This window comes from Marmota monax, unplaced genomic scaffold, assembly GCF_021218885.2.
Source record: "Marmota monax isolate L192 unplaced genomic scaffold, Marmota_monax_Labrador192_F-V1.1 WCK01_AAM20220418_F8-fsc00735, whole genome shotgun sequence".
NCBI classification, from domain to species: Eukaryota; Metazoa; Chordata; class Mammalia; order Rodentia; family Sciuridae; genus Marmota; species Marmota monax.
In genome coordinates, this window is record NW_026693493.1 from 77,515 (window position 1) to 104,620 (window position 27,106).

General features: G+C 34.4%; 1 protein-coding gene and 1 pseudogene across 1 annotated transcript; both read right to left on the bottom strand.

The window, feature by feature from the left end:
- Positions 1 to 4,546: 4,546 nt before the first annotated feature.
- On the bottom strand, positions 4,547 to 5,473 carry LOC124102096 (olfactory receptor 2J3-like; annotated as a pseudogene).
- Positions 5,474 to 19,169: 13,696 nt separating this feature from the next.
- Positions 19,170 to 20,099, bottom strand: LOC124102094 (olfactory receptor 2J3-like). Its single transcript, XM_046458337.1, has one exon. The coding sequence runs from the start codon at positions 20,097 to 20,099 to the stop codon at positions 19,170 to 19,172; it is 930 nt and encodes a 309-aa protein (XP_046314293.1).
- Positions 20,100 to 27,106: the final 7,007 nt, after the last annotated feature.

The window sequence follows — 27,106 nt, forward strand, 5'->3', positions numbered from 1 at the left end:
ACCCTAAATGTTAATGGCTTAAACTCACCAATTAAGAGACACAGGCTAGTAGAATGGATCACAAAACAAGACCCAACAATATGCTGCCTACAGGAGACGCATTTGATAGGAAAAGACATACATAGGCTGAAGGTGAAAGGTTGGGAAAAATCATATCACTCATATGGACTTCGGAAACAAGCAGGCGTGTCCATACTCATATCAAATAAAATAGATTTCAAGCCAAAGTTAATCAAAAGAGATAAAGAGGGACACTACATACTGCTTAAGGGAACCATACACCAACAAGACATAACAATCATAAATATTTATGCCCCAAACAATGGTGCAGCTATGTTCGTCAAACAAACTCTTCTCAAGTTCAAGAGTCTAATAGACCACCACACCATAATCATGGGAGACTTCAACACACCTCTCTCGCCACTGGACAGATCTTCCAAACAAAAGTTGAATAAGGAAACTATAGAACTCAATAACACTATTAATAACCTAGACCTAATTGACATATATAGAGTATACCACCCATCATCAAGCAGTTACACTTTTTTCTCAGCAGCACATGGATCCTTCTCAAAAATAGATCATATATTATGTCACAGGGCAACTCTTAGACAATATAAAGGAGTAGAGATATTACCATGCATCTTATCTGATCATAATGGAATGAAACTGAAAATCAACGATAAAAGAAGGAAGGAAAAAGCATACATCAATTGGAGAATGAACAATAGGTTACTGAATGATCAATGAGTTATAGAAGACATCAAGGAGGAAATTAAAAAATTCTTAGAGATAAATGAAAACACAGACACAACATATCGGAATCTATGGGACACATTGAAAGCAGTTCTAAGAGGAAAATTCATTGCTTGGAGTTCATTCCTTAAAAAAAGAAAAAACCAACAAATAAATGATCTCATACTTCATCTCAAAATCCTTGAAAAAGAAGAGCAAAACAACAGCAAAAGAAGTAGAAGGCAAGAAATAATTAAAATCAGAGCTGAAATTAATGAAATCGAAACAAAAGAAACAATTGAAAAAATTGACAAAACTAAAAGTTGGTTCTTTGAAAAAATAAACAAAATCGACAGACCCTTAGCGATGCTAGTGAAGAGAAGAAGAGAGAGAACTCAAATTACTAGCATACGGGATGAAAAAGGCAATATCACAACAGACACTTCAGAAATACAGAAGATAATCAAAAACTATTTTGAATCCTTATACTCCAATAAATTAGAAGATAGTGAAGGCATAGATAAATTTCTTAAGTCATATGATCTGCCCAGATTGAGTCAGGAGGATATAGAAAACCTAAACAGACCAATATCAATTGAGGAGATAGAAGAAACCATCAAAAGACTACCAACTAAGAAAAGCCCAGGGTCCTGATGGGTATACAGCAGAATTTTACAAAACCTTTAAAGAAGAACTAATACCAATACTTTTCAAGCTACTTCAGGAAATAGAAAAGGAGGGAGAACTTCCAAATTCATTCTATGAGGCCAACATCACCCTGATACCTAAACCAGACAAAGACACTTCAAAGAAAGAAAACTACAGACCAATATCTCTAATGAACCTAGATGCAAAAATCCTCAATAAAATTCTGGCGAATCGGATACAAAAACATATAAAAAAAATTGTACACCATGATCAAGTAGGATTCATCCCTGGGATGCAAGGCTGGTTCAATATACGGAAATCAATAAATGTTATTCACCACATCAATAGACTTAAAAATAAGAACCATATGATCATCTCGATAGATGCGGAAAAAGCATTTGACAAAGTACAGCATCCCTTTATGTTCAAAACTCTAGAAAAACTAGGGATAACAGGAACATACCTCAATATTGTAAAAGCAATCTATGCTAAGCCTCAGGCTAGCATTATTCTGAATGGAGAAAAACTGAAGGCATTCCCTCTAAAATCTGGAACAAGACAGGGATGCCCTCTCTCTCCACTTCTCTTCAACATAGTTCTCGAAACACTGGCCAGAGCAATTAGACAGACGAAAGAAATTAAAGGCATAAAAATAGGAAAAGAAGAAATTAAATTATCACTATTTGCAGATGATATGATTCTATATCTAGCAGACCCAAAAGGCTCTACAAAGAAACTATTAGAGCTAATAAATGAATTCAGCAAAGTGGCAGGATTTAAAATCAACACGCATAAATCAAAGGCATTCCTGTATATCAGCGACAAATCCTCTGAAATGGAAATGAGGACAACCACTCCATTCAAAATATCTTCAAAAAAAATAAAATACTTGGGAATCAACCTAACAAAAGAGGTGAAAGACTTATACAATGAAAACTACAGAACCCTAAAGAGAGAAATAGAAGAAGATCTTAGAAGATGGAAAAATATACCCTGTTCATGGATAGGCAGAACTAACATCATCAAAATGGCGATATTACCAAAAGTTCTCTATAGGTTTAATGCAATGCCAGTCAAAATCCCAATGGCATTTCTTGTAGAAATAGAGAAAGCAATCATGAAATTCATATGGAAAAATAAAAGACCCAGAATAGCAAAAACAATGCTAAGCAAGAAGTGTGAATCAGGCGGTATAGCGATACCAGACTTCAAACTATACTACAGAGCAATAGTAACAAAAACAGCATGGTACTGGTACCAAAACAGGCTTGTGGACCAATGGTACAGAATAGAGGACACAGAAACCAATCCACAAAACTACAACTATCTTATATTTGATAAAGGGGCTAAAAGCATGCAATGGAGGAAGGATAGCATCTTCAACAAATGGTGCTGGGAAAACTGGAAATCCATATGCAACAAAATGAAACTGAATCCCTTTCTCTCGCCATGCACAAAAGTGAATTCAAAATGGATCAAGGAACTTGATATCAAATCAGAGACGCGCCGTCTGATAGAAGAAAAAGTTGGCTACGATCTACAGTCGGTGGGGTCGGGCTCCAAATTCCTCAATAGGACACCCATAGCACAAAAGTTAATAACTAGAATCAACAAATGGGACTTACTCAAACTAAGAAGTTTTTTCTCAGCAAAAGAAACAATAAGAGAGGTAAATAGGGAGCCTACATCCTGGGAACAAATCTTTACTCCTCACACTTCAGATAGAGCCCTAATATCCAGAGTATACAAAGAACTCAAAAAATTAGACAATAAGAGAACAAACAACCCAATCAACAAATGGGCCAAGGACCTGAACAGACACTTCACAGAGGAGGACATACAGTCAATCAACAAGTACATGAAAAAATGCTCACCATCTCTAGCAGTCAGAGAAATGCAAATCAAAACCACCCTAAGATACCATCTCACTCCAGTAAGATTGGCAGCCATTAGGAAGTCAAACAACAACAAGTGCTGGCGAGGATGTGGGGAAAAGGGTACACTTGTACATTGCTGGTGGGACTGCAGATTGGTGCAGCCAATTTGGAAAGCAGTATGGAGATTTCTTGGAAAGCTGGGAATGGAGCCACCATTTGACCCAGCTATTCCCCTTCTTGGTCTATTCCCTAAATACCTAAAAAGAGCATGCTACAGGGACACTGCTACATCGATGTTCATAGCAGCACAGTTCACAATAGCAAGACTGTGGAACCAACCTAGATGCCCTTCAATAGACGAATGGATAAAAAAAATGTGGCATTTATACACAATGGAGTATTACTCTGCATTAAAAAATGACAAAATCATAGAATTTACAGGGAAATGGATGGCATTAGAGCAGATTATGCTAAGTGAAGCTAGCCAATCCCTAAAAAACAAATGCCAAATGTCTTCTTTGATATAAGGAAAGTAACTAAGAACAGAGTAGGGACGAAGAACAGGAGAAGAAGATTAACATTTAACAGGGATGAGAGGTGGGAGGGAAAGGGAGAGAGAAGGTAAATTGCACGGTAATGGAAGGAGACCCTCAGGGTTATACAGTGGAGGGGGTAGAGAGAGAGGAGGGGAGGGGAGGGGAGAGGTGGGGAGGGGGGAGGGTGGATGATGGGAAAGGCAGCGGAGCACAACAGACACTAGTATGGCAATTTGTAAATCAATGGATGTGTAACTGATGTGAATCTGCAATCTGTGTATGGGGTGAAGGTGGGAGTTCATAACCCACTAGAATCAAAGTGTGGAATATGATATGTCAAGAAATTTGTAATGTTTTGAACAACCCACAATAAAAAATTAAAAAAAAAATATTAACTGCTATTACATCAATAGTTACAAGAAATTTCTGAATCATTTTCAATTTAAAAAGACTTTTAATTCATTTAGATTGCAATATGGAAAAATCATGTTGATATTTGGAAAATATCATTAGATTTCAATATGGAAAAATATGTTGATATTTGGTCTTGATTTACATGGCTGTGTTCTCCAGAATTGAATACTATTTAGGTAGACTATATTTTATTAATGTATGTTAGGAAGAACTCTGTGGCCTGATAAGAGTAGTTGTTAAATAAGTGTTGAGTGAGTAAAGTGGCTGAATGGATGGATGGATGAACTATTGGTGAAGAGATGCACCATTATACTATGAATTTCAGAGTCATACAGGTTATTCTCTCCCCATTAGTCTCTTAACTGCCCCTCTTACATCTTTGTTTTGGGGGTATAGATGAGTGGATTGAGGCTAGGTGTGACAACAGTATAAAACAGAGCAATGAACTTGCCTCCGTCTTTAGAATTTTCATTTGATGGTTGAAGATATATGCACATGACTGGAATGAAAAAGAGGGAGACCACCATAACATGTGCTCCACATGTCCTGAAGATTTTCTGAACTCCAGTAGTTGACTGCATCCTCAGTACTGCCCGAGCAAAGGCACCATAGGAGGTGAAAATGAGGATAAGAGGTACACGAACAAAAGCAGAGCTGGTGACCATGAGAGTCAACTCATTAGCATGAGTGTCAAAACAGGATAATTGCAGGATTGCTGGTACTTCATAGAAGAAGTGATCCACGTCGATTTCCACAGAGGGGTACCCAGAGGATAAAGAGAGAATGAACTGCTGAGTTGGTAAAACCACATACCCAAGAAGCCACAACAAGCAAGTGACAGAATCCAGGGTGCATGAGGACAGTGTAATGCAAGGGTCTACACACAGCCGCATAACGGTCATAGGACATCACCACCAATGGGATACACTCTGTGGCTCCTAAGGCAAGGACAAAGTAAAGTTGAACCATGCAACCAGCATAAGAAATGGTCTTCTCTGAGCCCCAGAGGTTCACCAGCAGTTGTGGGAGAGAGCTGGTAGTATAGCAGAGATCCAGAAAAGAGAGATTTGGGAGGAAGAAGTACATGGGAGTATGAAGATTGGAATCCAGGTAAGACAAGATGATGATGAACATGTTGCCTATCAGTGTCATTAGGTAGAATGCCAAGATCAACACAAAAAGAACTACTTCTAGGTGAGGCCAATTAGAAAAACCCAACAGAATAAAATAGTCTTCAGAGGTACCATTGAAGTTTTCCATCATCATTTGTTTTCTGTTACCTGCAGAAAGCAGTCACATAAACACACACACACACACACACACACACACACACACACACACACATCATAAAGATATGGTTCAAGAACCAGAAGGATACATGAAGAAGGTATTTATAGGGTCTAAATTATTTCCTCACACAAAAACTTGCTAATTACAAAGTAAAAAGTGGAAGGACATGGTGGACACCCTTATAACAACATGACACTTGTCAATGTCACCAGTTTTAAGACAAACCAACAATATGTGGCTGCTGATGTGATTTTCTGAACACAGTGCAGTGTAATTTCAGAAATATTACTACCAAAAATACAGAGCTTATTTCTAATAATGAAGACACATAACCAAAACCCAAATTGAAACTAAACGTAGAGTCTGTAACCTTTAAATTGTCAAGGTCAATGATAGCAATGAGAATAAGGAAGTGGTCCAAATTTAAAAAGACAAAAAACACAGAATATCTCAATAGGTGGCCATATACTTGAAAAAATAGCTATTAACATTATCAATGCAACTGGGGAAATCTGAATATGCACTAGCAATTAGATAATATTATCCCCTTAATTAATTTACTGAATTTGATATCCACACAGAAATTATGTAAAATACTGCCCTATTTCTTATATAATAAACAGTGAAGTATTTAGCAGTAAATACCACATCTCCAAGTACTCCAGTAGATATTATATATCATAGACTGATAGAGAGATAAATGGATAGACAGATGATCAATAGATAATTGAAAATAAGATACAAAGCTAGAGGTAAAACAGCATGTTAATATGAAAATGTAGTCTGATTAAAAGAAAAATGTAGTGCTTTGTTCTATTTATGTCAGTTTGAAATATTACTGAGTAAAGAGTTATATAAAGAAATCATACTCAGTTTTTAAATTTTATATGTCATAACTTTTAAACTATTGACTTTTCATATATTTTAGAGAGATATCTGAGTAACTGATCTACTGAGGGAAGACAATTTTCATGGAACAAATCATCTTTATTAATAAGTGACTTTAGTTTTCAGCATTTTTAGTTTACTGCCACTTATCTGGTTATATCACTGAATTCCTATTCAGGTAATCATACATATGGAAGAAATACATGATGAAGAATATCAAATTTAATGGTTATTCAAGTATGCTTACACAGGGTAAAATATATTTAGATTCAATTAGATACACTTATAGAACTTTGAGAAGAACCTTTCTTCTGATTCAATTACTTCCACTCAAAGCACTAAATGAAAATACATTTTTGAATTGAGATAGCAACAAAATGGCACATAGTCACATACACATCATCTCAGAGTTTTAAACATTTACAAAAGCTAGAAATCTAAAACAAGAGTGTTAGAATAACCAGACACATTAGCCCAGGCCTCTAAATCCCAGTGATTTAGGAGGCTGAGGCAGGAGGATCACAAGTTCAAAGACAGCTTCAATAACTTAGTGAGGCCTTAAGCAACTCAGCAAGACCCTGTCTCTAAATAAAATATAAAAGGGGTGGGAGGTGGGTGGGCTGGGGATGTGGCTCAGTGGCTAAGTGCCCTGGATTCAATCCCTAGTACATCCTCATGCCAAAAAAAAGTGTTAGAATGATTCCTGAAAAATGTGTTACTGTAAAAAAAATTAAAAGAGAAAATTTTAGAAAGATAAATATTCAGTGAAAAAAATCTAGAATAAAATAAAGGTGTGAGGAGCAGGACACTGAAGAGGAACCTGATGATACCAGAGTTGGGAGTGTGTGAATCTCAAAGCTGAGAAGAATGAAGCACTGGGCCTGAGGAGGTTTTCTATGTGAATGACTTTTTCTCTAGGACAAAAACTCACACAATATTTAAATCTTCAGCAAAGGGTTTAACTCTTACATATTTTTATTTTTCATTTAAAGAAGAATGGTTTATATTTAATGAAACTGGTAAATAGATTTTTTTTCATAATATGCTGCACCTAGTGAATCTTGTTTTTGTTAAAAATAAACTAAATTTCACAAAGTTATGAATCTTTTTAAAATTTTTTAGTTCTAAATGCATCTTTTACTTTATTTATTATTTATATGAGGTGCTAAGGATCAAACCCTGGGCCTCACACGTGCCAGGCATATTCTCTACCACTGAGCCAAAACTCCAGTCCCACAAAGTTATGAATCTTAAGTGAATCTTTTTTAATTTGTCATTTTTCAGTTTCTTTATCAGAAAGATTAGTACTGTTTTTTGTTATATAGTTACTGTGACAATTCATACTAACCCAGGGTTTAAATATCCCTTTTGCTCCCTGAATCCTTCCCCTTCTCCAATTTTGCCACATCCTTCAGTTCTCCTCACATGGACAATTTTTTTTCTCTCACACTTCCCAAGTAACTATGACAGGAAAAGAAAGAAATCATAGTAGAGCCATTCCTGATTTCCTGGTTTGGGGGCCTCTTAGGTGCTCATATTTTTAAAATTCAACTCTTGTAAAAGATGTCAGGAGCACCTACTGAATTGAATATAAACAGGAAAATCAGGAACTATTTGGTACCAAAACTGCAAGACCAATTCAGACCTCAGAGTTCTTAATGATATTGTTAAAGTAAAAAATAAGTAACTGGTTGTTATCCTAGTCCTTTCACCCTTTCAGGATAGCAAGTCATGCTATTTTAAAAAATGACTTTTCTTAAAACCTATAGCTGAATAAAAAAAAAAAAAACACTAAAGAGTAACCCATGAAGATTCCTTCACTTGGACATCACTGCCAGTTGAGGAATGATAAAATGATATTTTCCAAGATATATAATAGAGACATTTTTCCCAAACCTTATTCTTCTTGTGATGGAGTTGTAATTTTCTCCTTTTTTTCCTGCAATTGTCTCCATGACCTAATGGATTAATAAGAACTAAGTGGGAGCTATGAGTTAACTTTATAGCATATTAAAGAAAGGGATATGAAGTAAAACAGCTGCAAATAGTAAAAAGGCACAAATTTAATGATTTCATTTTCTTCTTTGTAGAAAATATGAAATAAAGACCTTATCAAAAGTTAGTTTTGTGAGCTGAGAATTAATTCTATGTATAGGAGTCAGCATTGTCAAAGGGAAAGCAGTTGCTTTTCCCAATCCCTTTATCACTGGCTGACATTTTAATCATGATCATATTATTCTTTCATACTCTTATCTAGTACTTAAGTGATACCTCATCAACACCTTTTAATTCTGTCCTCCTTGTGTCTGTCCACATTCCCTGTATGTTGTCTTCCCTATCTATCCCTCATCAAGTATGAAGGACGTGGTCACTAGCATTGATCTTGAAATCAGAAGCATAAGTGGGTACCTATACCTTAAGTTCTAATCTGCTATCCTAATTTAGTAAAGCAGAATCTTATAGCAATTGTGATTATTACTGCTACAGAAGAGAGGCCTGAGTCTACTAAACATATTTTTTTTGTGTCCAGAAGGAGAAATTCGTTAGAGCCATCAGTGTATCAGGGGATGGACACTTACCTTAGAGCAATAGTGGCCTTTCAAACAAATGATAAATGTGAGATGTTTTCCTCAATTGGGGCCATTGGGATTGTAAGTCCCAAAGTGTCAATTAATGCTCTTGAAGGAATTATACTTGCTAGGCCCATTTCTCAGGAATGATTTTGGTGTGATTACTACAATCTTTTATCCACCAGGGTATAATTATGATCACCAATCATGAACCTGTAACCCAAACATTACTCAGAACAATGATTTAATCTGTGTTTACCTGGAAGCACATTCATTGTCTTGAATCACCACAAATTTCTTTCCCACTTCCTCATCAGGTTAAGGGCTATATTTGAAGGACAGCAATATAAGTATCTTTTGTTGATATAACTCTAGATCCAAATGGTATTCTAATTATTTATCAATAAAACACTTGGGGAATGAAGATGGAGGAAATGAGCTAGGCAGTGATTCCATAAACTCCTCAGAACAGAGAAAGGAGGCAGTGAAGAAAAACAGAGTTGAGAAGTAAGTGACAAAATAAATGCTCCAAGTCTTGATATGAAAAAGTATGAGACCTGGAGAAAATTGAAGTTCAGTTATCAGAGTAGAAAATAAGCACAGTAGTTACTTACCCCAAATTTGAAACAGGATGGTGGATAGAGGAAGGGACAACAGAGAAAAAAAAAAGCAAGGAAAATCTCCTAAGTTCACCCATTTAAAAACATTTGAAAAGACAGACAGAAATTTAAAGTGTGGCAAGAATAACAGTGTCAGTAGCAGAAGCCCCTTACATTGGGACTGCTTAAGAATCTGGCCTGAATCAGTTGGTGGGAGATTCATAACAACTAGAGAATTGGCTCATGTGTCCCAGAAACTCTGGAGAGAGTGACAGCCAAAGAATAATGGACATCTGCTAAATGTCCAGATCCTAATGAAATACAAACCAAGATTCAACAAGAATTCTTTTAAATTTGGCATGGTTTACTATAAATAACTCTAATTTCAGCTTTGATTATAAAAGTAACTCTTTTTTAATATAAATGACAGCTCTTATCTCAATAGTCAACATTGTACTTCCAACCAATGTACATGTATTTTATCTAATAGTTTAAAACATTAATTGGAATCAATCTTTCTATGTTTACTTTCCTAGAACTAGTTTATACTAACTCCTCTTGCCACTATTCATCCTCTACCACTATCTGTTATTACCTCAAATAACCACCATCCATGTCTCCTATCTTATTGTGAATTATTCTTTTTACTCTCTCTCTCCCACTCCTTTTTCCACCGTCCTTCTTCTCCACCCCCCTCCCTTTAGCCCTCATTTAATGTTCTAGCAAGTTCACTGAATTTAATAACACAATAAAAAAGAGAGAGAAATTCTGTAAAAGAACCAAACAGAAATCATGGAAATTAAAAACTGAATAAACCAAACTAAAAATCCAGCTGGACACAGTTGAACATGCCTCTAATCCCAGTGGCTTAGAAGACTGAGGCAGGAGGATTACAAGTTCAAAGCCACCCTGTACAAAATAGTGAGGCCCTAGGTAACTAGCAAGACCCTCTCTTAAAATAAAACGTTAAAAAGGCCTGAGGATGTTGCTCAGTGGTTAAACACCACTGAGTTCAAATCCTAATTACTAAAAAAAATATCCAGTGGAAATCATCTCCAATATTTTAGACTACTTTAAACATATATTTTTCAAGGCATTGAAGACAAAGTACATGATCCTGAAAATAAAGTTGGCCATAAAGAAAATATGTTAAGAGATCATCATCATCATCATCATCATCATCATCATCATCATCATCATCTTAGAAGTATATGGGGATAGTGATACAAAATATGAGAATCTTTTTTATAATATGAATGTAGTTCTAGGAGGAAAGTTTATATTATTGAATTTATATAACAAAAGAATAGAAAGATACTAAACAAATAATCTCATATTACATCTCAATGCTCTAGAAAATAAAGTTGACCATAAAGAAAATACCAAAAACTTCAAGAATTCTGAGATTACTTCAAGAAACCAAATTTAAAAATCGCTGGGCTAGATGAAGGCTCTAAAGTAAAAGCTAAGAGGATGCACATTTTTTTCAATGAAATATCAGCAAAGTTACTCAGAAGCATATGGGCCTCCAAATAATCATAATATATTCACTCTAGGACACATTATAATGAAAATGTTTAACATACAGGATAAGGATAGTTTTGATAAAATTTTAAAAGCTGCAAGGAAAAAAAATGGCTGGTCACATTTAGAGGTAAACCATTCCAGATCTCAATTGATTTCTCCGCAGACCTTAAAAGCTCAAAGGGCTTGGAATAATATACACCAAGCTTTGAAAGAAAATGGATGCCAACAAAGAATACTATATTAAGCAACATTAAGCTGTAGAATTTTAGATGAAATTGAAACCTTCCATAATAACCATACGCTAAATCAATTCATAACCAGAAACCTGTACTAGAAGTAATACCCAATAAAATATTTTAGGAAGAAAAAATAAGAAATAAAAATGAAAACCAGAATAGAGAGGAATTACACTAAAAGAATAGATATTTAATATAGAATCAAGTCCAATTTAAAGATTAAAAATAAATCAAAATGGCAGGAAATAAAAATAATTTCTCAATAATAACATTGAATATAAATGGTCTAAACTCTTCAATCAAAAGACATAGGTTGGCAGATAGGATTAAAAAACAAGACCCAGTTATATGCTGTCTGCAAGAAACTTACTTCATAGGCAAACTGAAGGTGAACAAATGGGAAAAAAACAAAGCAGGCAAATGGTACTCATAACCAAGCAGAGTTAGCTATTCTTATTTCAGATAAATTTGACCTTGAGCCAAAAGTAATCAGAATAGACAAAGAAGGTCAATTCATACTACTTAAGGGAATCATTAATCCACAAGATATAATAACCATAATATTTATGCCCCAAATAAAAGAGCACCTATGCATATCATTCAAATCCTTCTGAATATTAATAATAAAATAGGCCACAAAAATAATACTGGGTGGCTTTAACACATCTCTCTTACCACTGGATAGATCACTGAGACACAAACTAACTAAAGATTCTACAAAACCAAAAATATAATCTATAATATTCACCTAAAACACTTCACATGGAGGATACTTCACATTCAAACCATAACAAATGGATAGTAGAAGAAATCAAGGGAGAAATAATGTTAGAAGTATATAGGAATAGTGATTCAAAATATGAAAATCTTTGGGACAATATGAATGTATTTCCAAGAGTAAAGCTTATACCACTAAATTTATATACCAAAAGAATAGAAAGCTACCAAAAAATCATCTCATATTATATCTTAAGGCCCTAAAAAAAGCTGAAAAAAAACCACACCAAAATCAGTAGAATACAGAAAATAGTATAAATCAGAAACAAAAATCAATGAAATTGAAATTCAAAAAAACTATAAAATATCAACAAAATGAAGAGTTGGTTTTTGAGAGGATAAAAAAATTGATAAACTGTTGGCTAAACTCACAAAATAAAGAGGAAAAAAATAATAAAATCAAAAATGAAAAGGGAAAATGTCACCACAGACACTACTAAAATTCAGTGGATCATCAGAAACTATTTTGAAAATTTATATTCCAATAAGCTAGAGAAGCTTGAAGATATTGACAAATTCCTAGAGACTTATGTTCTACTTAAATGGAAACACAGGATATAGAAAACTTAAACAGATGAATATCAAGTAATAAAATTGAAGCAGTTACCAAAAGCTTTCCAACAAAGACAAGCATAGAACTGGATGGGTTATCAGCTGAATTCTACCAGACCTTAAAAGAAGAAACAATAACAACACTCTTCAAATTATTCCATGAAATAGAAAAGGAGGGACCTCTGTGAAGTTCATTATACAAAGATGGAAGCACCTTGATAGTGAAAACAAAGACTCATAAACAAAGAAAACTTCAGACCAACGTTCTTGATAAACATATGCATAAATTATATATATAGTTAATGGACCTTTATTTTATTTATTTATGTGTGGTGGTGAGAATCAAACCCAGTGCATCAAATTTTAGGAGTTTCATCCACTTGATGAAGGTAGGTTCAACATACAGAAATCAATAAATGTAATTCACCACATATAGTCAAGGTCAACAATCACATAATTATCTCAATAGATGCAAAGGAAACACTTGACAAATATGGACACATTTATGTTTAAAACACTAAAAAACTTGAGATAGAAGGAACTTAACATTGTGAAGCCTGTATATGACAAACCCAAGGCCAACATTTTTACTGAATGAAGAAAAACTGAAAGCATTTCCTCTAAATACAGGAAAAAGAAAAAGATGCCAATTTTCACCACTTCTTTCAACATAGTTCTTGAAACTCTTCCAGAATAATCAGGCAAGAGAAAAAAATTAAAATGATACAAATAGGAATGTGATTGAGCTATCTGTTTGTTGATGACATGATCAGGTAATTGGAAGATCCAAAAATACACCAGAAGACTTCTAGAGTTCATAAATGAGTTGTGCAAAGTAGCATGATACAAGATCAACAGCAATAAATCAATCACTTACCTAAACTGCAATAACAAATCTGGCAAAAAAAAAGGCCATTCACAATAGCCTCAAAATAATATATGGGAATCAATGAACAAAAGAGATAAGAGACGTTTACAATGAAAACTATAGAAAACTAAAGAAAGAAATAAGGAAGAACTTACAAGAGGGAAAGACCTCCCATGTTCTTAGATCGGCAGAATTAATATTATCAAAATGGCCACAGTATCAAAAGCAAAATATATATCCAACACAATCGCCAATTCCAATAACATTATTCACAGTATTAGGAAAATCAGTTATGAAGTTTATTTGGAAAAGTAAGAGACCCATGATACTCAAAGTAATCCTTAGTGATAAAAGGAAAGCAGAAGACCTCAAATTATACTACAGAGCTAGAGTAACAAAACCAGCATGGTATTGACACCAAAATAGGCATGAAGACCAACGCATAGAAAAGAAGACACACAGACAAAAATCACATAAATTCAGTTTTCTGATAATAGACAAAGGTGCTAAAAACATACATTCGAGTAAAGACCCTTTTTTAAAAAAAACAAATAGCTTTCTTAGAAGAAAATGTAGGCCCTACACTAACATTTTATTTCAGGAACTGACTTCTTTAACAAGACTCCTAAATGCAAGAAGTAAGATAAAAAAATCATTAAATGGGATGGCATCAAACTAACAAGCTTCTTTACAGCAAAAAAAAAAAAAAAATCAAGAGTATGAAGAGAGAGCCTACAGAATGGGAGAAAATCTTTGCCATGTGAACCTCGGAGGGGGCATTAATTTCCAGGACATACAAATAATTTTTAAAAATGCAAATTAAAACAACTCTGAGATTCTATTTCACTCCAGCCAGGCTGACAATGATCAGGAACACAAGTAACAATAAATCTTGGTAGGAATGTAGAAAAAGATACACTTACACATTGTTGGGGAGAATGCAAATTAGTGCAATTTCTTTGAAAGCAGTATGGAGATTCATCAAAAAACTCAGTACATCCAAAAGACTCCAAATCAGTGCACTATCAGGATGCAGCCACATCAATATGTATAGCAGCACAATTCATAATAGCCAATCTATGGAAGCAGTCTAAATGTGTCCACAGATGAGTGGGAAAATGTGATATATATATATATATATATATATATATATATATATATATATATATATATATATATATATATATATATATATATACTATCACTCAGCCATAAAGAAAGATAAAATGATAGTATTTGACAGTAAATGGATGGAAGTGGACACTATCATGCTAAATTAAATAATTCAGTCCCCAAAAGTCAAAGGCTGAATGTTCTTTTTTATTTTTGGAAGCTAATAAAAATAAGGAGTGAAAGGGGAGTAGTTAAAAAAAGGAAGAAGAAAAGAAAGAGGAAGGAAAAAAGGAATTTCATCAAAATAGAGGAAAGATGAGTACAGTAGAAGTTGAGGAGGAGGAAAAAGAGATGGGAAAGGGAAAAACAGTGGAATGGATCAGATTAAACTTTTGTATATGCATACACATGGATGTAGCACAGTGGGTGGGGCATTATGTGTACCCATAGGAAACTAATTAAAAAGAAACTGTAAGGCATGATGGTACACACCTGTAATCATAGCCGCTGGGGAAGTTAAGACAGGAGGATGATAAGTTCAAAGCCAATCTCTGCAACTTAGCAAAGCCCTAAGCAACTTAGTGAGAACCTTTCTCAAAATTTAAAAAATAAAATAAAATAAAATGTCCATAGCCATTGTGGGCTATTTGTGGACTGCACTGGCATCTAAGCCAGTGAAGAGAAGAATATGGAGTCTGGGAACTTCCCTTGGAATTTCCTCTTGCCAAGACCATCCAAACACATTGTGAGCCCTATTCAGCTCTGTCTGGTCCCATACAGCATGGGAGATTGGGTGACCTACTGTATCCACACAGCCTCCCATAGGCAGGTGTGACCTGCCAAGATGCCAATCAATGCTGACTGTAAGACAACATGAAGTAAGACTCCACCCCTGAAACCTTATCTCTACCTTTGATATGTTCCCTTAAATAAACTGTACCTATCAGGTGCTCTACTTTTAAAATGATTTTTCTGACTGTGTCTTTTGTTCTTTACTAATTATTTCTGACTTATTTTCTCTGGTGGCTTACAGCCTCCTGGACATGAAGAAGGACACCCTGGTGAGGCACTGCTAGCCTCCCCATAATAAAATAAAACAAAATAAAAAAAGGGGACTGGGGATGTAGCTCAGTGGTACAGAGGCTCTTGGTTAAATCTCCAGAACTCCCCCATTCATTAAATAAATAAATAAATTCTCAATGGATTGAACAGGGATTAGTGGAGTGAAGGGAGGTTAGGAGATGAAGGGTGGTAATGGAGGGGACTAAATTGGAATGGGTTTTGTTTCATGCTTTTGTGAATATATCTGGATGGATCATGGTGTGGTTTATAGCTAAATAAAAAAATGAATCTTCTAAAATTTACTTGTGATAATCACACCTAAAAATTTAAAAACATATTATAAAATTAGATACAATTTATGAAAATAAGTTAGTGGACTTCACAGGTACTTGTTGAATAAATATTTTGAGAATCCAAGGTGATAATCACTAAAAAAATCTTTATAGACAAAGTAAAGGTCTTTGAGACTTTTCTGGAATAATTTATTGAATAGTCAGAATCTTAAAAATATTTGAAAGGAAAAATTTCAATCTATTACAAAAAATATATAAGTAAATAAACAGCAACCCATATTTATTCTAAAAAACAACATATCATTGGAATCTGTAGTGGTTCTTAAAATCACTGGATATTTTGCACATTTAGTTTGTAAAAATATAAATAACTTTTAAGAATTGGCAAATTTCAGGCTGATCGCCAGATGTAATCTTATTTTTCTGGAAACACACACACACACACACATAGACACACACACACACACATACACCTATTCATTCCCTGATATTAAATAATATCTTTGATCATTTTTATCAGTTAAGACATTCATTATGTAACTTAGTCTTACATACAGAGTAATATAGAAATTTTTACTTTTGGGAGAAGAAACCAGAAAGATTTGTGTCAAAAGCACTGTGATAGAAATTGGTTTCAGTTTTCTAAGTCCTTTGTGAAATTATCCTCTATTCTAGGTTGGTAATGATTGTTCAGTCTACCCACTATATTAGTGGTTTTCTTATCTATGGATTCAACCAACCAGGGTCAAAATTTGGGGGAAAAAATTGTCTTTACTGAGCACATACAGACATTTTGTTCTTGTTATATTTCCCATACAATACAGTCTAAGAAGTACTTATACTGCACTAGATACTAAAGAGATGGTTTTCAAAATCCAGGAGAATGTACATAGTTTCTCTACAAATATTAAACCACTTCATATAGGGTACAGGAGCACCCAAGAGTGTAACATCTGTGGTGGTCCTAGACCCAATCCCTAGTGGATACGAAGGCACAAGTACACCATTTTTTAGGCCTGGAAAGACTAGTTATTTTCAAAAGTGTATGTAACATCCAGATTCTGTGAAAAATTGGGATTTCCTAAATTTTTATATAAAAATATCAGGACAAAACAATGCTGGAAGTAGTGAAGTATAAAAGCCATACCAATGTTTATTTCTGCTAGATTCTTGATATTCCCTGAATGTATATGCTCAGTATATTCTCATAGGGAGGTTAATTTAGTTATTTTTTTAAATATCCATTCAAGGGAATGTATGTATTAAATTTTAAGGTAAAGATGTGCTCTACCTTATATGTAAAGAGTGAGCATCCTGAAATTACCCTTTTAAAGAGAATGATCTAAATTTTATTTTCCCATGCAAGAAATTCTTTCCTGAAGAACAAACTGGGGAAAGCCACATATTTTAAAACCCTGGCTGTAAAGACAATAAAGATGTCTATGATAAAATCTTTAAGAAGCAATTCAACATAATTTAGTAATGATTTTGTTGCACACTGAAGATATCCTCAGATCTGCACAGCATAATAAATAAAGTAAGGATTGTATGCTGCTCTTAGGAGGATGATTAAAATAAATGTGTGTCAGGGTTCCAGTTCAACAAGTACTTTTGTAACTAATATAAGTCCATTGTCTTTTCAAACTGAGAAATTCAGAATTACAGTAATTTGGAGAGTACCATAAGCCAGTGGGGAACAAGTTAGGGTGGAAAAGTGTTATATATAGATACACTATATTTTAAGTTAGATATGGTTGATAATAATATATATTTCAAGCATTTCTGTTATTAAAATACATTTCTTTATTTGGAAAATACAAAGGTAACTTTCATGCTGTGCTTCTTAGACACAAATATTCGAATTAAATCAAACTTAAAAAAATAAACTTTCTTTGCAATGGCTTTATCTTCAAATTTTCATACAATTCTTTGAAATATCCATTGGCTTCAAGTAAATTCCTGAGTCCAATTCTCCAACTGTCCCACATTTTCTTTATAACACCTTAGGATAGGCAGATGCTCCAAGAAATTCCTTTGTCTAACTCTACCTAGTCTGTTGTGACCATTACTTGACCAGTTATATATCAGAGTTACTGAATTGTATCCATCTATCACTGAAGCCCAACTTCTCTCCAAAAAAAAAGAATACTAGATAATTCCTTTGGCTATATTACCTCAGATTCATATTGTTACAACTCATGGAACTTATTATCTTATTATTTATAAAACATATGAAAGAATCTGGACCAAATATCCTCATAATAGTTACAATTTTATGATTTAATGTCTTATTGCCCTAACAAAATGTCTGAGGTTGGTGACTTATAAACAAAAAGAAACTTATTTTAAAGTTTTGGAGGCTCACAAACATGGCAATGCATAGAGCAGTTTATATGAGGCCTCGTTGATAGATGGCTTTGCAATAGCCCAGCACATGAAATGAGGAAATATTACACGACAAGACAGAAAGGCATAGAAATTTGGGGGCAAGCTTCCTTTTTTTCTAACAATTTTCATGGGAGTGGGTAATCAGAGTTCTATAAGGAGTATGGTAATCCCTTCCAAAGGCAGAAACCATGATAATCTCATAACCCTCCAGTAGTTGCCACTCCTTACAATTTCTATCACCAGTCCACTCTGCTATGCTAAGAAAATCACATATCCAGCACATGAACCTATAGTGACACACTGAAGTCATATTCAAATCATAGCAGTATGCAATAAAGAACAGTAATGGAGAGAAATAGTTAAGGTATTTTGCTATGTGTATACTTAAACTAAATACAAAAGACAAAGTATTCTGCCTAAAAAGCAAGAAATTAAAAAACATATTGTAAAGATGATTTCTTTGAGCACATTGACTTTGCATTAAAATTATGAACTGCTATTACATCAATAGTTACAAGAAATTTCTGAAATATTTTCAATTCAAAAAGGCTTTGAATTCATTTAGATTGCAATATGGAAAAAAAATCACTATTGATATTTGATCTTGATTTTACATGGCTGGGTTCTCCAGAGTTGAATGCTATTTAGGTAGATTATGTTTTAATCATGTATGATTAGAAGAACTCTGTGGCCTGCTAAGAGTAAGTGTTGAGTGACTAAGGTGGATGAATGGATGGATGGATGAACCATTGATGAAGAGACGCATATTACACTATGAATGTCAGAGTCATACAGGTTATCCTCTCCCCATTAGTCTCTTAACTGCCCCTCTTACATCTTTGTTTTGGAGGGTATAGATGAGTGGGTTGAGGCTAGGGGTGACAACAGTATAAAAGAGAGCAATGAACTTGCCTCCGTCTTTAGAATTTTCTGTTGGTGGCTGGAGATACATGCACATGACTGGAATGAAAAAGAGGGAGACCACCATAAGATGGGCTCCACATGTCCTGAAGACTTTCTGAAGTCCAGTAGTTGACTGCATCCTCAGTACTGCCCGAGCAATGGCACCATAGGATGTCAGAATGAGGACGAGAGATATGATAACAACAATAGAGGTTGTGACCATGATGGTCATCTCATTAGCATGAGTATCGAAACAGGATAATTGCAGGAGTGCTGGTACTTCAAAGAAGAAGTGATCCACTTGTAGATGTCCACATAGAGGTACCCAGAGAATAAAGAGAGAATGAACTGCTGAGTTGGTAAAACCACATACCCAAGAAGCCACAGCAAGCAAGTGGCAGAGTTGAGGGTGCATGAGGACAATGTAATGCAAGGGTTTACACACAGCCACATAATGGTCATAGGACATCACCACCAACAAGATACACTCTGTTGTTCCCAATGCAAGGACAAAGTAAAGTTGAACCATGCAACCAGCATAAGAAATGGTCTTCTCTGGGCCCCACAGGTTCACCAGCAGTTGTGGGATAGAGCTGGTAGTGTAGCAGAGATCCAGAAAAGAGAGATTTGAGATAAAGAAATACATAGGAGTATGGAGATGGGAATCCAGGTAAGACAAGATGATAATGAACATGTTGCCTGTCAATGTCATCAGGTAGAATATCAAGATCAGCACAAAGAAAACTACTTCCAATTGAGGCCAATTAGAAAATCCCAATAGAATGAAGTAGTCTTCAGAGGTACCATTGAATTTTTCCATCATCATTTGTTTTCTGTTACCTGAGGGAAACAATTTCATAAACACACACACACACACACACACACACACACACACACACATCATAAAATGTGATTCACAAACTGTAAGGATACATGAAGGAGTAACAAAAGTATTTTGAATGTCCAACCACTGTTTACTACTAGCATCATTTTCCCATATCCCTTTTCAAAGAATATGTGAATGTTCAATAAATATATGAAAATATGTTTAATATCTCTATAAATTAGATATATGCAAATTAAAACTACACTGAGATTTCATCTCATTCTATTCAGAAAAATATGAACCACTGAACCTGAATAATTTTTTCTCTAGGACAATGATCTACATAGTATTTAAATTGTCAACATAATATTTATCACCTACATACTTTAAATTCCTCAGTTTAGAGAAGAATTATTAATATTTAATGAAACTAATAAATATATTTTTATTTAATATACTATACATATTGAATCTTATGTTCCTTTAAAAATAGTCTATATGTCATAAATATTTATGAATCTTAGGTGAATCTTTTTCATCGTTTAGTCTTCAGTTTTTTATCAGAACCATAAGTAGTGGTTTTTGTTATATAGTTGCAGTAATAATACAGAGTAGCCCAGCACTGTAATAATACACAGTAGCCCAGCATTAAATATCTCTTTTTCTCTCTGAAACCTCCCCTTTTTCCAACTTACCACACAATTCAATTGTCCTTCAATGGACAATTTTATTTTTCTCTCATACTTTTCCAGTTAGCTATGGCAGGGAAAAAAAATCATGTTAGAGCCACTTGTGATTTCTTGGTATGTAGGGTCTCTTATTTTCTCATATTTTGTAAATGCAACTCCTAAAGAGATAATGGATTGATTGGAAACAAGAAAATGTGGAAAAATTAGTTTGTTTCCCAAGCTACAAGACCCTAATATTTTTTTTAATATTGCTAATGTAAAGAGTTAAGAACTTGTTATCCTAATTCTTACTAAAAAATCAGTAACCATCCAGGATAACCAGTCATGACATTTTTAAGAGAACTTTTAAAAAATATATAACTGGATCAAAACCAACAATACTCCAATGGTAAATCCTTCACTTAGAGGTTACTGCCAATTGAGGGATGATAAAAATTTTCAGGAGATTTAAACTTTTATTTTTCCTTAGAATGAGAAGTAGGGTCCCAAATGTTATGCTTTCTCTGTAATTTTCTGTTTTCTGTAGTTGTACCCATGACTTAATGGATTAACCAGAACTAAGTGGGAGCTTTGAGATGACTTTATAGCATGTTAAAGATGGTTCACGTATAAAGACAGATAAAAAGGGGTATAAAGGGAGGGACAAAAAAATAAAAGCTTCAAGTAGTGAAAAGGCACAGATTTCATGATTCCTTTTTCTTCTTAGTAAAGAGTGGGGAATAAACACCTTATCAAAATTAATTTTGTGAGCTGAGGATATATTCATTGTATGGGCATCAGCACTATAGAAGGAAAAGTGGTTGCTTTTCCCCATCCCTTTTGCCACAAATCAACATTTGTTGATTCTGATCATATTATTCTTTTATACTCTTACCTAGTGATTAAGTGATACCTAAGCAATTCCTTTTAATTCCATCCTTCCTGTGTCTGTTCATATTCCCTGTGTGTCATCTTTTCTACTTATTCCTCACCATGTGTGGATGACCTGGTCACTGGTGTTGGTCTCCTTGAAATCACCAGCTTAAAAGTCTGTCTACAACTTAAGCTCTCATCCACTATACCAACTTATTAAAACTGAATACTAAAGCAATTGTGATTACCATTACAACAGAAGACAGACCTAAGTGTACTAAACATATTTGTATCCAGAAGGAGAAACTCATTAGAGCTATCAGTATATCAGGGGATGGAACGTTGCCTTAGAGCAATAGGGACCTTATAAACAAATGAGGATTGTGACGTTCTCCTCAATTGGGGCCATTGGGATTGTAAGTCCAAAAGTGTCAATTAATGCCCTTCAAGGAATTGCACTTGCTAGGCCCATTTCTCAGAAATGCTTTCAGTGCAATATTACAATTTCATACCCACCAGGGTATAGTCATTATCACCAGTCCAAACATTAGTCAGAATCATAATTTAATCTGTTTTCCAGAAAGTGAATGCATTACCCTGAATTACTGAAAATGTCTTTCCCACTTCCTCATCAGGCTAAGGCTACATTTGAGGAATAGTAACATCAGTTCTTTTGTGGATAGATCCAAGTGGTATTCAAACTATGTATCATTAGAAGATGACTGTACTAAAACTTAGTTGTATAAAAACACACTCTAAAACATAAAACTTTTATTATAAAATGAATCAAAATCTATGAAAGGAAATTTGTAGATTTTATAGCTACTTGTTGAATAAATATTTCGAGATCAAGGTGATAAGTTGTGAAAAAATAAACTTCTAAGTTTGTTCCATAGTTTAGCTATTATGAATTATGCTCCTATAAACATTGATGTGGTGTGTCCTTATAGTATGCTGTTTTTAAGTCCTTTGGGTATAGACAGAGAAGAGGAATAGCTGGGTCAAATGGTGGTTCCATTCCAAGTTTTCCAAGGAATCTCCATACTGCTTTCCATATTGGCTGCACCAATTTGTAGTCCCATCAGCAATATATGAGTGTACCTTTTTCCCCACATACTCGCCAACACTTATTGTTGTTTGTCTTCATAATAACTGCCAGTCTGACTGGAGTGAGATGATATCTTACAGTAGTTTTGATTTGCATTTCTATAATTGCTAGAGGTGATGAATTTATATATATATATATATATATATATATATATATATATATATATATATATATACTGATTGATTGTATATCTTCTTCTGAGAAGTATCTGTTGTTCAGGTCCTTGGCCCATTTATTGATTGGGTTATTTGTTTTTTTGGTGCTTAGCTTTTTGAGTTCTTTATATACCCTAGAGATTCATGCTCTATGTGATGTGTGAGGGGTTAAAATTTGCTCTCAAGATGTAGGCTTTCTATTCACCTCACAGATTGTTTCTTTTTCTGAGAAAAACTTTTTAGTTTTCGTCCATCCCATTTATTGATTCTTGGTTTTAATTCTTGCACTATAAAATTCTTATTAATGAAGTCGGGGCTTAATCCCACATCTTGAAGATTAGGGCCTACTTTTTTTTCTATTAGATACAGAGTCTCTGGTTTAATTCCTAGGTGCTTGATCCACTTTGAGGTGAGTTTTGGGCATGGTGAAAGATAGGGTTTTAATTTCATTTTGTTGCAGAGGGATTTCCAGTTTTCCCAGCACCATTTGTTGAAAAGGCAATCTTTTCTCCAATGCATGAATGGATAAAAAAAATGTGGCAAATATACACATGGAATTATACTCAATGATACAAAAGAATAAAATCATGGAATTTGCAGGTAAAGGGATGGCATTGGAGAAGATAATGCTAAGTGAAGTTAGCCAATCACAAAAAAAAAAATGCCAAATGTTTTCTCTGATAAAAGGTGACTGACTCACAGTGGGGTAGAAAGGGGGAGTATGGGAGGAATAGATAGGGTAGAGGGGTGGGAGCAGAAGGAAGGGGGCAGAGGGCTAGCAAGGATGGTACAATGTAATGGATATCATTATCCAAAGCACATTTATGAAGACATGAATTTGTGTGAACATACTTTATATACAACCAGAGATATGAAAAATTGTGCTCTATATGTGTAATAAGAATTGTAATGCATTCCGTTGTAATTTATTTTTTAAAAAATCAATTAAATTTTTTTTATATTTTGAGAACAAAAAAGAATTATCCTGATGCCAAAACCTTAAAAAAGAAACTTCTAATACAAACAAGTGGTCATTTAGTCTTTTCTGATATTTTATTGAATGGTCAAGATCCTAAACAAATAATTGCAAGGAAAATCTCTTGTTCCCCCCATGCCTAAAAATCAACTGCCACCCAGTTCATTATGAAAAATAGAGCACCATTTGATTCTATCACAAATATTTTGTACACTTAATTTGTAAAAATATTAAAAATAAAAGCTCTCAAATTTCTGATTGAATGCCATATGTGATAAAGCACACAAATACAAAAAAATCCTGATATTAAGTAATAGTTTGGATAACTTTTGTTAGGTTGTTCATTGTGTAACTTATCTCACATGTAAAGAAATATAGAATTTTTTTTTTTAATTTCAAGAGGAAAAAAACTAGCTAGCAATATATGTGTCAAAAGCACTATGATAGAAACGGGTCCAGTTTTCTGAAATCCAAAGCAATGTTTTTTTGTACTAGAATTTTTGATATTTCCCAATTGTGTATGTTCAGTATATTCTCACAGGAAGGTTAGTTTAGTTTATTTATTTTAAATCTCCATTGAGGGAATGCGTGTATTAAATTTGAAGTTAAATGTGTGCTGTATCTTAAATGTAAACCATGAGCAATCCTGAAATTACTTTTTCAGAGAAAGTGATCTAAACTTTCATTTTACCACGCAAAAAAATCCTTTCCTGAAGACTAAATGGAGGAGATCCATGCATTTAAAACCTGGTTGTAAAGACAGCAAAGATGCATATGGTGAAATTCTTAAGAGACAATTCAAGATAGTTTAGTAATGATTTGTTGCACATCAGAGATGTTCTCAGATCTGCACAGCATAATAAACAAGACAATGTATGCATACTTCTCTAAGGGGGTGATTAAAATAAATGCCCAGGTTCTAATTCAATAAATACTTTTGGTTAAATACTAAAGTACATAATACAAAATCAAAAGCTTATTTTGTGGGGTTGGGGCTACGGCTCAACAGTAGTGCACTTGTCTGGCATGCATGAGGAACTGAGTTTGATTCTCAGCACTGCATGTAAATAAATAAAATAAAGGTCTATCAACAACCAAAAAATTAATAAGTTTTTTAAAAAAGCTTATTTTGCCATAGTCAATTTTCTGGGCATTTTGTATACTAACGGAATAAATATCAATACCCCTGATGTTGTAGGAGGTCTCATAATTGCAATACCATCATTTCATGATTAAGCGGGTTGAGAGAAGCTATGGCAGTGACTGAGCTGGAGGATTGGCATCCAGCTGGCTGAAGACTAAATCCCTGCTCCTCACCACTACATTCAACTATGTGTACAAAACTGTATCCAGTGTCTTAAAAATCCATGGAAATATGGTGTTCAAGGTGGGAGAGATGCTGCTCTAAATTTCTTTACCCACAGAGAGACTGTGTCCCTGAGAAAGAGCTGTGGTGGCCAAAGTCAACCACCTTTGCAGGTTAAGAAAGGATTTGAATTTGGAAGTGAAACTCTCACGTGTATTTCACCATCCTTGTAGGGAGGCATTCTCAGTTAATCCCCAGGTTGGCTGTGAAAACAAATGTTCCACCTATCACTGGAAGAATGAATCATTATTTCTTTTCTTTCTTTTTTTTGGGAGGGGGTACTAGGGATTTAACCCAGGGGCATTTAAACACTGATCCACATCCCCCAGCCCATCACCCTTTAAATTTTTTTTGAGCCATGGGACACAAATTAGGGTGGACAGAGTTATATATGTGGGTGTGAAAAGACCTATGCTCAACTGTGTTGAAAGAGAGAACACTAGATAGGAACATGGAAAACCAATGCCATAAAAAAGAATATTAAACAATATTCCATACTATGCTTCTTGAACAGAATAGGAAAAACTAACTAAATATTCTTAAAAAATAAAAAAGAAAAGAAAGAAAGAAAAACAAAAACATAAAAGAAGATGCAGATGGAGAAGAAGAGGAATTAAAAATATTTGGTTCTTGGAAAATGTCAAAAGACAGTCTTCATGTCCCAGCTCTTCAGCAGTTCAAAATCCAAAGCACTAGAGAAGTTACTCAATGAAGTGAGTGACTGAGGATATTACTGAGGTTCAATATTGCATAGTCACAAACTCTCGTTACTGAATTTACATCTAATGCTAACACCAGTGCAGATATGGTGGTGGGATTGGATTACAGAAAATCGGAGAAACAAAGACACAAGTGACAAAATTATTATAGAAACATATACATTCTTCTGATTCTTAAGAAAGATTCCAAAATATATTGGAGAAACATAAATAAATATTTCTCCTTTGAAAACATTTAAGAAATGGTGCTGCAAAAATTGATATCCATGTGTAAATCAATGAGACTAGATTCCCATCTCTCACCCTAATAAAAGTAAACTCAAAATGCATCAAAGACCTAACTATAATATTTAGGAGAAACACTTCAACTTATAGGCAATGGCAAAGACTTCCCTGTATAAGACCCCTATGTCTCAAGAAGTAAGAGAAAAAAATCAATTCATGGGGTGGCATCATATTAAAAAACTTCTGCATAGCAAAGGAAACATTGTGAAGAATTGGAAAAGATCTTTTCAACTAATCCTCCAACACAGGATTAATGTCCAGAATATACAAAGAATTTAAACAACTCAACAATAAAATTAAATAAATAACCCAAACAATCATTGGGCAAATGTATTAAACACAGAAATTTCAAAAGAAGTACTGTCACAGGAAAACAGGGAGCTAAAATTTTAACCTCAGTTCTTGTGTTCCATCAAAAGAAAATTTAAAGTCAAACACCAAACGTTATGCAAAAGAACTTTATTATAGGTTAGAGTAAAGTAAAAACAAAGTGAAGCTTAAGAAGAGAGCACTCTCAAGAGAGAGAGTGGGCTATCTCTGTGCAGACAATGACAAAGAAGACAATGTTGTCCCCAGATTTTATTGCTGTTTGATGTTTACCAGGAGAACAGGGAACCACTTTCTGTACCCTTTACCAATCAGTTGTCTAACTTCTCCTGTATGTCGGGCAGTGGAGATTTTGATTTTAGTTTGTCCTCTCTGGAACTATCATGGTAGCCATTTGATTGGGGGGGAGGGGCTTCATTTACAAGTCAATCCCATGTTAATGTGGGCACTGGGGTCAAGAGCTGGTCAGAAATTACCTTAGTGCTCCTGAACTACTAAAGGAATCTTCCTTTTCAGACAATAGGAGA